This window comes from Thermobia domestica, chromosome 1 (genome assembly GCF_964235325.1).
Source record: "Thermobia domestica chromosome 1, izTheDome1.hap1.1, whole genome shotgun sequence".
NCBI lineage: Eukaryota > Metazoa > Arthropoda > Insecta > Zygentoma > Lepismatidae > Thermobia > Thermobia domestica.
The window spans coordinates 314,213,265-314,227,655 of record NC_137454.1 but is presented as its reverse complement, the minus strand read 5'-3'; the positions used below and the strand labels follow the sequence as shown (position 1 = coordinate 314,227,655).

The 14,391-nt window shown below is 37.4% G+C and overlaps 1 protein-coding gene across 2 annotated transcripts in view; it reads left to right on the top strand.

The window, feature by feature from the left end:
* LOC145662438 (uncharacterized) overlaps nt 1–14,391 on the top strand; it is a 193,978-nt gene that overhangs the window by 46,243 nt on the left and 133,344 nt on the right. For both annotated transcript variants that reach the window (XM_081728023.1, XM_081728013.1), the window contains exons 5-6: nt 1,304–1,412; nt 10,567–10,711. In XM_081728023.1, coding sequence (XP_081584149.1) covers nt 1,304–1,412; nt 10,567–10,711 — 254 coding nt within the window. The remainder of the gene's footprint in view (nt 1–1,303; nt 1,413–10,566; nt 10,712–14,391) is intronic.

Genomic DNA, 14,391 nt, shown 5'->3' with positions numbered 1-14,391 from the left:
ACATTTAAAAAAAAAACTGAAAGTAATTTTTTGTCCGAGCATTATAGTAGTGTATGATTGAATTCCGGATATATGAAGATCCATAAATATGCAAATTACCGGTATATGCTTCTAAAATTAGTACAATACATATTGGGCCGTGGAGGACTTTGACGAATCAATTTTAGACAAATCCCGAACTGACACTTCGCGAATGTACCATGAGAGATGAAAAGTTTTCTCGAGATCCCGAACCTACATAACTCTTATCCTCTTCGCTGACACTTGATGTCAAACAGGCAATGAAAGCACGGGTCACTAGGTCACCTAGGTCACTTGAGTCACAACTTTTGTCTAAGTCATCCGCGACTGGGGTCTGGATCACTGACACCAGACCCGGAAAGATCCAATGATCAGAAGGTGCTGAAATATCAACTGTATATTACTGCAGAAGCTCGAATAATCATTTGCTTAATTTCCAGTGTAACATTTGTTAATCAAGGTATCGCATCTTGAATATTACAACTATAATTTCATATTTAAGCTCCTTCGCGGCTAAGTGGTTAGCGTACGCACCTTTGACGTGGGAGACCCGGGTTTGATATCCGATTCAAATCCCACGTTAACCTGTAGGTCTACTTCTCGTATAGTCTCGCTGCTGAAGGGGACTCCAAAATCAAATAGAAAAATATTTTATGTTTACTCATCTTCCCATGGTGACAAAAGATAAGTGGTTTTGGACACAGACTATGCAAAAAAAATTAACTTTTTGCCCTCAGCGGGAATTTTTATGTTTACCCCACAAGTTTTACATGTTCGATCGACTAAGCTTAGACAATCTCCCATAAAAAAAAGCATATAGATTTTCTTTCTGCGATTGTCATCAGCTTACATTCTGATAGAGCTTGTAGTTATCGTTCAGTGTACTACTTTGGCACAGATGGACGCACGCAAGTAAAAAAGAAAATTATAGATTTAGTGGAAAAAAAGGGAGAGGAGGGAATTGTGTTTCTTAGAATTATATTTGTAACCTCATACCCCCGTATATGACAATGTTTCGTAATCTCCTGATCACATTGAGTCTTTCCGAGTCATGGGTCAGACTCGATCATGGGTCTGTCCGGGTCTGGTAGGTTGTGAGTTTGCCTGCCTCCGGGTATGGGTCACGATTTTCACTTCAAACAGGCGTACGAACTGAGACGCCCTGTAACACTTGCTATACTTAATGAATACCATAGTTTAGAAGACTAAGAACAAGTTTTAATAAATACAATAAAGAAAATGAGAATACTTTCTATACTTTCTATGCACTTCTTCCGAACAGCTTTCGGTGTACTCTGGATTTGAGAAGACGCCTGACGAAAAGATTGAAAATGTCTGTGGGAGGAAGAGAATCCGGGAAGAAGTTCAGATGATGGGTGATTTCCATAGTGGTAAGTAGCTTCCAATCTACTGTAATTTATCCTAAAGCTTCCAATATACCCCCCTTTTAGAATGTATTTTGTCTAGGAATTAATTCGTGCGGTTGGTACGCACACATTGAAGCTGTAGTACAAACACAAAATACATAAATACCTTAAGAAAAATATTGTCCATCGCTAGCCACCACTTTCGCCCATCTGTCAGGCAATGTACGGATTCCGTGGCGAAAGAAGTCCTCATCCTTGGAAGCGATCCAGTCAGAGACCCATGTTTCGATATCTTCTGAAGAAGTAAACCGCTGTCCAATCAAATCGTTGTTCATGCAATCGAACAAGTAGTAGTCCGAAGGAGCAACGTCTGGTGAATACGGCGGGTGGGGTAAAACTTCCCATCCGACATTTTCTAAATAGGTTTTGACCGGTTTTGCGACATGTGGGCGAGCGTTATCATGTTGAACAATAAGTTTATCATGTCTGTTCTCCCATTCTGGTCGTGTTCTGGCCAGAGCTTGCTTCAAACGCATTAATTGTCGTCGAGAACGTTCTCCATTCATAGTTTCACCCGGTTGCAGCAGCTCATAGTACACCACACCTTTCATATCCCACCATATGCACAGCATAACCTTTGCACAGTGAATATCTCGTTTTGGTTGTGATGGACCTGGCTCACCTGGTTTCACCCAGGCCTTTTTTCGTTTACGGTTCTCGTAATGGATCCACTTCTCATCACCCGTAATAATTCGATGCAAAAACCCCTTTCTGCTCTGTCGTTGAAGCAGCAATTCGCAAATGGTTTTTCGTCTTTCAACGTCTCTGTCTTTCAATTCATGTGGAACCCAATGTGACATCTTTTGAATCATTCCCATGGCTTTCAAGCGTTTGGAGACTGTTGTTTGATCAACGCCTAATGCTGCTGCAAGTTGTTCCTGCGTTTGACACGAATCCTGCTCGAGCAATGCTGTCAATTCTTCGTCTTGAAATTTTTTTGGCTGTCCAGCTCGCTCTTGGTCTGCCAAGCCGAAATCACCACTTCTAAACCGTGCAAACCACTTCTGACACGTTCGCTCAGCTAGAGCATGGTCACCATACACTTCCACCAAAATACGATGACTTTCAGTCGCACTTTTCTGCATGTTAAAGTAATGCAGCAGGACACCCCGCAAAAACACTTTATCAGGCACAAATTGCGCCATGTTCACTTAACTACAAACTGGTGTTGTTGACGCTTTAATCCACTGCCCTATACTACGAACGATACGCGATGACAGGGGTTTGCAACACATGTGTGGATACACGGAACTGTGGGACGCTCCGTTCGTTGCGCCATCTCTTGTCCACCCGCACGAATTAATTCCTAGACCAAATATAAAAGTAAACTTAATCAATGCATTGAAAATATACAGAGTGCTTCGGGAGGAATCTGCAATATCCTTGGAAATGATAGGATGGATGATTCTAAGCGAAAGAAAAACATTTTGTAATCATTGTTTCGTCATTTAACGGTTACCGAGATAGGGTAGAAAGATCATACAGACTTACCTAGGAAGACTGCCAGCAATTACGTAATATATAAAATCGCATTATCCAATTCAAAAGGGAGGGTTGTTCAAGCTCCAAATTTCATATTGTTTCGGGATTCTGTATATATATCTTGCTATGGTAAATGTTTACCTTTTCATAATATCTTGTTGAAGCAGCAGGATTAAAACCCGGAAACTCATTTGCGAACGCTAGTGTTCCTATTCATCTACTCGTACTCCTACATGCTCCTGGATAAATCCATATGTTCTTTCGACACTTTCGGTAACAATTGAAAATCAGTATGACGTATTGTGATTTTTAGCGTCCCGTTCAGCTGTGGGTTATGTGAAACATGATCTTTCAAATTAAGTGGGACCCCGAACCACATGAGCTCCCGCCGGGATTTGAGCCCAAGTGTCCCGTGTCGAAGGCACGTAAGCAATCCACATAATCACGAGAGAGCTCTCGTTGAAAATCGGTTCTATGATTATCGGTTCTATTTCAAACGAGGTACCACACGGTGGGGGGTTGCTATTTAAAATTTTATAGTTATCCCCGTAACCCCCTTGAGCGCGCCTCATGGGGGTTCTCCATATCAGCATAATGTTATCTTTTATATCCCTTGAAGGTTACAAAAGGTTTCATGTAACACGTGTAATAGACGTGTCAAAATGTGTTAAATGATCTTACGTATACACATAATAAGATATATGATGTAATAACTCGGTAATATAGTATAGTACATATTTGTAACATGCAAATTACCTTGTCACGCGGAAAAGAAATCGAGGATTTTAGTAATGCTAATATAGATCAATAATTGCACTCATTCCTAGTCTATCAATTTATTTGAATAATTAGATGAATTAGAGAGGGTTGGCTGGATTGGTTCTTACAACAAATTAAGAATATCTACATGAATGCAAAACATGAGAGTCTGCCTGAAAATTGAACCAATCAGCTTACGTGATTACATAAACTTTTACATAAATCAATTAAAAATCAAAGTTATTAATTAATCAACTCCGGTCATTCTCAATAAAATTATATTGATTCAAGTGATCTAATAATAAGCATAATTAAACCAAGAATTAATTTGAGACAGCAAATACAAATCTCAATAAACATAAACATAAGTCCTGTCACAAAGGCCTAAGGTGCGTGAAGAATACAAATAGGACTAATGTTACCTCTGGTAATCATTTCATGCTTATTAAAAAACAATAAAGAATTATTCCAACTTACATGATTGTATCCTTATAGCAATCCAGTGATAATATAACAAGACAAATAATTGACTCGCGACTAACGACTCGGTTAACGCGACTAGCAAGGTCTCGTCGATTAAAGGCAACTTCTCTCGTCAAATTTACCAGAGTTTATATACACAGTTGTTTTTCACTTTACATCTTTCTGTTCTCTATTTCTGAACTATCTTGATCACAAAAGGTTGTTTTCTGTGACGTTAATACGAAAGTCCTTGTTACTAACTTTATAAATATTTTGACAAAGGTATACATTTCTGTTTCACAAATATGTTTTGTTTTCCCATTCAATTCAACTCGTTTCTAAAAGTGGTTTATATCCGTATAGTACCCGTGAATTCACTTTCTAGACACACTTAAAATTAATTGTTTAATAAAACAAAAAAGTTTGGTCTAGTCTCTATATTCACGTAACACATGTTTCTATGTGCCTGGGTTTCTTCAGAAGACGGACCTTAGTGTTATTCGTGGAACGTACTATATATATATATATATATATATATATATATATATATATATATATATATATATATATATATATATATATATATATATATATATATATATATATATATATGGTAAGTGATCTTGACTCAAATTATTGACTTCTAGATCTATCCAGTAAATCTCATAGCATAAATTTGAAACGTGGCTTATTGGATTTGCTATGCACTCTATTATCAGAGGCCTCGGACCTCTGTTACAGCTGCTTGTGGTCAGTTATACCACACTGCCAAGGCCTTTTAATGTGCAGCAGACATTCATAAAATTTTTATCTTTTTTTTTTATTTTGTTAATACTGGCAGATAAATCCAAGTTGAGTTTTCACAATCTATACTCTTACAGCTTTTTCTTTTTTAAAAAATCTCTAACATAGTACATCAGCTGCAATCTTTTTAATTTGCTCTCTTTTTTCTTATATCATGTCTTCCTTTTGAAACATTCCAGAGAATTCGCTTTTATCTTAAACATATTCCTAAGCACTTTCTCTTCCCCTTCTTAAATTTTTCTTTAGTGTTGTACTACTCTCATCTCTTCCGTTAATACTCCTTGCTTATCCGTTCCATTCAGCTAACTTTCCTGTTACTTCTTCATATCCATGTTTCGAAAGCTTGTAGTATTTTTCATCATTCTTTCGTAGTATCGATATTTTTTGCTTGTACAGTACGATACTCTGTACAAACATTGCTTGAGTTTGTTTCTTTAATTGTTTGTTCAAAGACGTATAAAAATGTATCTCCTTTTTTTTTTTTTTTTTTGCCACATCCGTAAGTCGTATTTCTTAAAGTTCATGTAAACACAATATGGGATTTTAATTCACACTCGATATTCGCCATATATTCTTATCGAGTGCACCACTTGTCTTACCTTAGATAAATTTTTCTGTTACTTGTCAGGGAGTACAGTTGCTGAATAGTTGATCACTCACCTCTCATCCAAGGAGTCCCTGGTTCGATCCCAACTATATAATTTTGTGGTAACCAACGTCGCGTCTGTGAGTTTTTCTCACAGTTTTCACGTTTCCTCTCACTTTATTTCCACCAATTATTTCATAATACAGTGTGGACATAAAGTTTCTTCCTGATAACAAACATTAATAACAAGAAAACAAAGAATGATCGGTCTGAAAACATCTCTTGTATGATACTTCAAGATTTTGCCACAGCCTGTGCTGCCATGTACTGCAGCTGATCGCAGTGCGACAGTCATTTGTTTAAAAATGGCGTCAGAATAGCAGAAAGCGAAGTGTGTGTTGTAGCACCATGGAACAAAATCTCCCGTCACAGTTCAATGAACATCCAGGAGAGAGTATGGACAGCAGCCACCAGATGTTAAGAGCATAAAGGAATGGCATAGCAAGTTAATTGCAACAGAAGGTGTTTCAGATCGTGATAGAAGTTGTAGACCGAGTGTTAGTGAGGAATATATAGAAGCTGTTCGTGTTGCTTTAACCTGAAGCCTACGAAAATCCTTGTGTTGCGCATTACGTGAACTGGACATCCCGAAGTCAACTGTGTTAAAAATTTTACACAAACACTTGAAGTTATACGCATATAAGGTGCAGATTGTTCATGCGTTAACACAAGAAGACCGTCCCCGACGCGCAAGTTTCACATGTGACATCACATGGAGCACATGTGAAAATTCCCTAAATCAAGTAAACTACTTCTTGAGTTTTCCTATTATTTGCAGCAAACCGCATACTTCTATCATTCTTATTATTTTTGTTATTAACGTTGGTTACCAGAGAGAGGCTTTATGTCCATCCTGTAATTCAGTTTCATAAATCATCCACCCCGTTTAGCCTAAAGAGCATAATCGTGCGACAGGCCCGTAGCCAGGGAGGGGCTAGAGCGGGCATTGCCCGCTCTAAAATATTTTTTGCCCGCTCTAAAATATTTTATCCGCTCTAAAAAGGACATTGTCCAGAAGTTTCAAAATGTTTCAGCAAATCCCAAATAGGAAAATCTTGTGATTTTATTTACTAAATAAAATTGAACTTAGCGCGCATTTACTACTACTAACAAATGAAATTGAGCGTGGCGTATATTTCTACGAAAAACAACAGTTATTCTTATTGCTAGATATACTCAATAATCTCCCATGTATTACTTTTCCTCATTTCAAGAGTTTGAAGAATCACAAACACGACAAGCATTCAGGACGTTGGACAAGATGCCCTTCCAAAGAATACCCATGTGAAAATTGACCCGAAAACAGGCTATGTTACATGAATGGGAGTGCCTGGCTTGTGCATGTGTAACATTGCAGGTAAAAAACATTTGTTTTGCCGACTTGACAGTACATGTCCCACGTGTGCCTGTAATTAACGTGTAAAACATGCAACATGCCCATATTCCTTACAGTGCAAGGAAAACGCATGCCTCATAATATGAAACTGGTATCGAAACTGTGATGTCTGGAGAAAACGTACATGTGCCTCTAGAATAGTCAGATACAAAAAATTAATGTTGAATTCGGAAGTTTTGTTTATTGTAAAAGCGGCAACAATGCTGTTTTTCACGTGATTTGAGTCTTTGCGGGGAGCACCTACGAAAATAAATAAATGATTCTAAAATGTTTCTAAATAGCAGTTTGCATCTGCTCACTTTGTGTTTTCTGAGTGACCCCGAACCATTTGTTTCACGATTTGTTTACAAATATACGGAATGAAGAGAACGTTAATTCCTTATATGCATTCAGAGAAAAAGATCAAGACGGCAGCAGAACACCGAACCTATTATTTTAAAAAGATTTTGTCACACACCATTATAATTGCGCGCAATAATGAGTAGCAGAGTGCTTAGCGAATTTCCAGAAGGAAACAAAAACAGTAGAAAATGAACTACAGGCAAATGTACCTCGCCAGACGTTTCCAATTACTCTACTGACTATTATACGCCATAAATATGAAGCAGGCATCTATCAAGTCATTTTTTGGTGCAAAAGCTATCGAAAATGAAACTAATTTAGAAGCAGGATCATCTGTATCAACATGTGTAGAAGGTCAAGAAGAAACTAAACGTCAAACATCTGATTTCCACCATATTGGTGTTGATTTCCACCATGTATCAGATCTTGGCGATACAAAACCCGCTCAGCTGCATCTTGCAAATTTTCCAGGTTCCAGCATTTCTGGTTGAATTCGACGATTTCGTCCAATATGGTACAAAACGTGGGATTGGCTCCAGTATTCTGTTATGTTAGATGCTGCCTTTTGCTTCCCATGCCGGAAATATCCGTCAAGAAACAGTGATCTCTCATTTGTGCAGAATGGTTTCAGAGACTGGAAGCATGCAACCGAGAAAAATAAGGGATTTTCTCGTCACGCCGATTCTGAAACCCATAGGCATGCTGTGGCTTCTACTTGGAGCAACGGAAACGTGAGGACTCGGGCGAAACGGTCGTGAAGAAGGTGTGTAGTGATGTAATTATGAATAATAGGTACTGTGTGAAAAGTGTGATGGAAGTTATTCAATTCTTGGCTGTGAATCAGTTGTCCTTTTAGGGGAGATTCTTGGTGAGACCAACTCGGAAAACAATCAAGTGGTTTGTTTTCAAATTTGTTTGAATTTAGTATTCCTAAAGATCCGACATTAGCAGAAATTGTCAAAACTATCCCTGCCAATGCAACATACACTAGTTCGGATATTCAGAATGAGATAATTCGTTTCATGGCAGAATCTGTTAAGAGGAAAATAGTAAATGAAGCAAACGAAAGTACATTTTGTTCATTACTTGCAGTTGAAACCAGAGACAAGCAACGAACCGAAGATTTGTCTGTCGCAATTAGGTACCTTGTGAATTTTTTAAAGTGCAAGAAGATGCGTAGCTATACTGAAGTTGGACAAATAAGACGCTGCCAGCATTAAGAATGCCATTTTAGATTGTTTAAGAAAAGTAGAATTCAAAACCGACACGATAATAGCAGAGTGCTACGATGGAGCACCTGTCATGAGTGGACAGAAAAATGGAGTGCAAGCTCTTTTGTCTGAGGATTTGAAGAGGAACATTTTGTTTGTTCACTGTTTCAATCACCAATTACATTTAGTTATTTGTAGAGCCACTGACACAATTCCTGAACTGAAAGAGTTCTTTGATATTTGTCAACAACTATATTACTTTTCCAGAAAAGGACGCGTTGCAGCAGATTACGCAGGAAGGAGCTTAAAGCGATTGTTGGAACAACGTTGGGCTGGACATCTTGACACTGTGACTGTAATTCGTGACAACAGGTTTCACATATTAAGTGCACTGATGGCAATTCAAACTTCCCGTGAAGAACACGCCTCAATGAAGGTTGAAGCTACCGGTTTACTACATCAGATCTCCACTAAGACTTTCTGTTTCCTTACTGAGCTCATGTTCAGGATTCGTGGATATCTAAAACCGACAAACGCACTGCTACAAAGAAGAGATTTGGACATTAATGCAGCTGTGAAGTTAATAGGGTCGGTAACGGAACAGCTCAGGTCTTGCCGGCAAGGTGAAGGAATATTTGAAAATATCCTTCACGATGCAATGAAGGCATATGCCTTAAACACTTCGATTCAGCAACCATTGAAACGCAAATGCACACTTCCCAGTCGCTTAGCTGATTCGGTTGTTGATTTGGAAGGCATAAATTTGGAGAAGGGAAAGGAAGACGAGAAGGAGCTGAAAAGATTATTCTGCGAAGTTCTCTATATCTCCGTCGAAGAAATTCGGAGCAGATTCAGTGAGACAGGGACAGCTGTGATTGGTACCATTCACCACTTACTGAGCGAGAAAAGAAGTGAAGAAAATTTGAAACCTCTGTATGATGTTGTAAAGTACAAAGACCTGCATTGCAAAGTGCTTCAGAATTTGAAGCAGGAAATAGATCTAGCAAATCGACTGATCAGCAAGACATCATCTCTGGAAGAGCTCACAAAACAAATTGGAAAATATGGCGAGGCTTTCCCGAGCCTAAAGATGCTTACAGAAGCTGCTATAATTATTCCGTCTTCTACGTCCACGGTCGAAAACTGCTTCTCATATCTGACAGCTCTCCTTTGACCTCAACGTCTGTCTATGAGACATGAAAGAAAATCGGACCTTGTTCTCCTGGCTTACAACAAAGATATTCTGCAAGCACTAGATCTAGACCAGCTTGTAACTGAATTTGCGAAGTGCTCAGGTAAACTCCTTTTGATGTAATTACTTACATGAGGACTGTAAAAAAAATATTTATTTGAATTATGGCAGGGTGGTTTCTTAATTTTTATACATAAAAATATTCCATAATATACTTGTAATAAAAGTATTGTATTTATAGTTCCAAAATACTATAATTTAGATAACAGTTAATAAATGTTCCTAAAATAAATTATTATTTTTTACTTTTAGTACTGCTTACTGTATTAAAATATATATTGAATTATATACCATCATTTTAACAAAAAAATGTTAATGATGATATTTGATAGTCCTGGATTTGGTACTGTAATATTTATCAGCATAATAAAGTGTTTCAACTCTCTCATAGATTCCATAAATAATAAATAAATAAATAAATGAACATAGATATTGACAACGACAAGCGCCTCAAGGAACAAAAACTATATATATATATATACACACACACACACACACACACATATATATATATATATATATATATATATATATATATATATAATAGAGAGAAAGAGTTTTTGTGTTTCTTGAGGTCCCAGCCATTGCCCCCTCAGTATTCATCATTGCCCGCCCTAAGCAATCAGGCTGGCTACGGGCCTGTCGTGCGACGTAAAACTAGAAAATCCATTTCATTCCTTGATATTTTAGAAGGAAGTTCTAAATTGAAAGCAACTATAGAAACTGCAGTTTCCTCTGCTCTAATTAATATGTTTTCCCCTCAGCACTAAGAGGAAACCAACAATTCGATGTAGCGTTGGAGAGACTGAAAAAGGAAGCTGCAATCAGAAGGGCAGGGAGAGATCCAATGCTTGATATGGAAGCCATTCCATTGGAGGACGACGATCCTGTGCAGAGAGAATGGGAACTGTTAAGTATACCTTTATTTTATTTTTATTTGGAGTTAATACTTGTAATACAAAAGAGATCTCTATACACTAGATGTGAACGAGAAATAAATTTGTTGTAAAATGTTTCTTATTGTAGTCCAGTGAACAGCAATTTGCATGAAGTAGACCAATATTAGCTATTATAAACATTATAAAATACCCTGTAGACTTAAGTTTTACATGCGGTACATGTATTGTTATCGATGTGTTCAATCCCATAGTTTGCAAGATAACTGAAATTATTCTAAGCCTACTCTTGAATGAGCCCTTCAGGCTCTACTTTTGAATAAACCCTTTTGAGCCTATTCCTTGCGAGTTGGACAACAAAACAAAAGTGGTTTTGTGTGTGTTGATTTAAAGAATTTTAGCAGCATAAAATCATAATTAATGCTTAAATTAATTAAGTGCATGTGTTAGTGCAGTGTTCTTATTATTCTTTGTATTTTGAAGGATCAATGCAGGTATACTAGTACAGTCAATAAATTCGTAGACTAGTACCCAGAATATAGGCAACCAGTAAAATCCATGGTTGCTGTGCTCGATGTGAATATCCACACTAGAGTGGATCGGAAAAACATTTTTAGAAATCGATAACGGCTTACACGGGAAAAGTAGCCCACCCATAACAGTAGTTCACTGATTTTTCTCTTTACATTTTTCGGACGTCTTCCGATGCCGCAATCCTATCTTCTAATACGGTTCGGAAGTAACATATTTGAAATAAAAAAATTTAGGTTTCAAATTAAATCTATTTAATTGGCATCTCAAGAAAAATTAAATAAAACTTAATGTGTACAGTTATGCTATATTTCTCTGGTTAAGTTGCACAGCATGTTCACCTAATATATCTGCTATATTGAACATTATTACGTATTCTTTTACCGCAAAAATCAAAAATATTCATTTTATAAAAGTTCGCTTAAAATCTTACAAATCCACCTTGCTATTACATCGTTCCTGCTACTTATGTTAGAATCATTATGGATCATAGCTTTCAGTTTTATATTTATAATGCAGGGAATTAAACATCCTGCTCCATTCTGTTTTATGTGCTATATTATTTATTTTGGCATAAATTATTATTATTCATTACAAATTAATTAAGCAGGAATACTCAACTGCTAAGTCAATATTCATTACATATTCGCACACATCAGTACATCTTTACCCTAACTTAACCTAGACTTAACCTATACACAGGGTTTGAAAAAACCCGGGTTTTTTTGAAAAAGCCCAACCCACCTGGGCCCATGTGGGTTTTTTCGGGTATTTTCGGGTTTAATCGGTTTTTTTCGGGTTTAATTGGGTTTTTTCGAAATATTTCAATGTCTTTGGGGTAAAAGTGTTAAAATGTGATTTATATTTCAAGATTATCATTGTCACAACTTACAACAATTTTCTATTCACTGCTGTTTTGAAAAATTGGCCGCCATTTTGAAATTTTACGTTAGATCGCCACCAAAATATATACATCTAATTTAGAGTGTATCGTGCTTATATTCTAAAAAAAATCAACTTAAAAGACCGAAAATTGCACTTTGTAGCGTGGATACCCGCTATTTTTTTTTAAAGCCACAATTTTGAAATTGTACGCTGGTATACCGCCAAAATCTATACTGGAAATTTAGTGTGTCTCGTGCTTGTACCCTGGAAATTTAAATTTAAAACATCGAAGGTGGTACCCTGTAGTATGTGTGGTACAGGCAGACGAACGAACAAATGTAGATCGAATCATCCCAGAAGCCTCAGTGACGTTTGCCAAATATGAACACCAAATATATTAATTTAACAGCTTAAAATAAATGGTTTTATTTGAAGGTCACTTTCGATATTTTGTGCGTTCAATTAGGTGAAATTCCCGAGCATTTGTTGCAAGACGTTTTTTTCCAGAAAATTAATTTAGACAATTAACAATGATATAATTCATATTTTATAAAGTAAATGTTTCAAAATGTCTTAAATGAAATTAAATATCTTCCAGCGTAAAATAAATAGTTTTATTGTTGAAGTATTCAGTTCCGATGCTTTGTGCGTTCAATTGCGGGAATTTCCCGAGCATTTCTTTCGCGACTTTTTTCCCCCTCGAAAATGCAGCTTTCTTTACTTTACTGTACATCGAAACTTCCACTAGTACGGAAGTTTGAATTCAGCACTTAAAGTAGTAAGTTTTACGTAGTTTTCGGAACTCTGAGCATTAAGCTTCTTAAATTGGACAAAAATTTTTACGCTATTGTTGGTGTTGATCCTAAAGAATGCTTATTTGAAGAATACCAACAAATAACTGAACTAAACTGTTATTGTTGGAAAACTAAATTTTACTGAAGAATACTTGTGTTACCAACAAAGGTAAGAAATAATACTAATAGTTTTACTAATGTACTACATATTTATTGGTGGTACTGGCACATATGGCTTTAAACTCGTCAAACGTAGGGGAGACCGGGGCACATTGTCACAAGGGGCACGTTGTCACAGTAGCAATTCTGAAAAAAAGCGAAAACATTAGCGCGCCGGTGCTGCTTTCTTGTTTACTTACTAGATGTCACTACTAACTGTACTCGTTTGGAGATGCGCGGGAACAACGGTGCTGCGTCAGTTGAACTTTGTCTATTTTCAGTGCCGGAATGTAAATTTTCCGAGTCCTGAAACTGCTGTTTTGTGTGTTCGTGAAAGCCGTAGGAGGAAATATTTTTGTGTGTGTTATGTAGGTTACAAATAGAGCTTCATAGTGTGCTACTTTGAATGCGCCTAATCTTGTCGTTTGAGTTGAGTTGAGTTGAGTTGATTTTAGTTTAGCGTTCCTTTCAGTAGCGAGGCCACATGAGCTCCCGCCGGGAATTGAACCCGGGTCTTCTACGCCAAAGCCGCGTACGCTAACCGCTTAGCCTTTTGTCGTTTGGTATAGATATTTTGTAAAAAGAGTAATGGCGACGCGTGGGCCAAGTTGTCACAAATAAGACAGGGCATGTTGTCACTGTGACAATGTGCCCCGGTCTCCCCTACTCTCCCCTAGTGAGAATATACTAAAGAAAGACAGAGAGGAAAGCACCACCAATGAAAGATCTGCTGGTTGCAGCAAGAGCTATGAAAAGAAATAACAACCCCATATCAATACGTAGGCCTAAAGCTGCTAAAGAATTTCATGTCCACTACAGAACATTGGTAAGATTCTGTGCACGTGTTACAGATGGCGAACTACAGTTCGACCAATGCTCATTTACATTAGGTTACTCTTCGTAATACTAGGAAGTATTACTAGTATCATACCGAAACAAGTTTTGCACATATAATTTGGACTCACTACAAAAGAGGTTTGCGATTTGGCTTACAACTATGCAAAAGCGCTAGGATTGAAATGGCCATAGTCGTGGAAAGAAAAGGCCATTGCTGGCCCAGACTCGTATCCGGTATTTCTGAAGACATGGTGATCTTGCTATAAGAACTCCCCAAGGAAACAGTTTTGCACCTATAAACAATGTCAACGAAGGTCCAAAGAAGATTACGATTCTTCCTCAGAGGTCGACGATACATTGTGTTCAGTTTATGGCGATCCATACAGTACGAGTACATATAGCGAGAAGTGGATTCAGTGCATTCGATGTACGGAATCGGCCTACGAAAACTGAGGGAAGCAGAACTTGTTTTTACGTGTGTATTAAC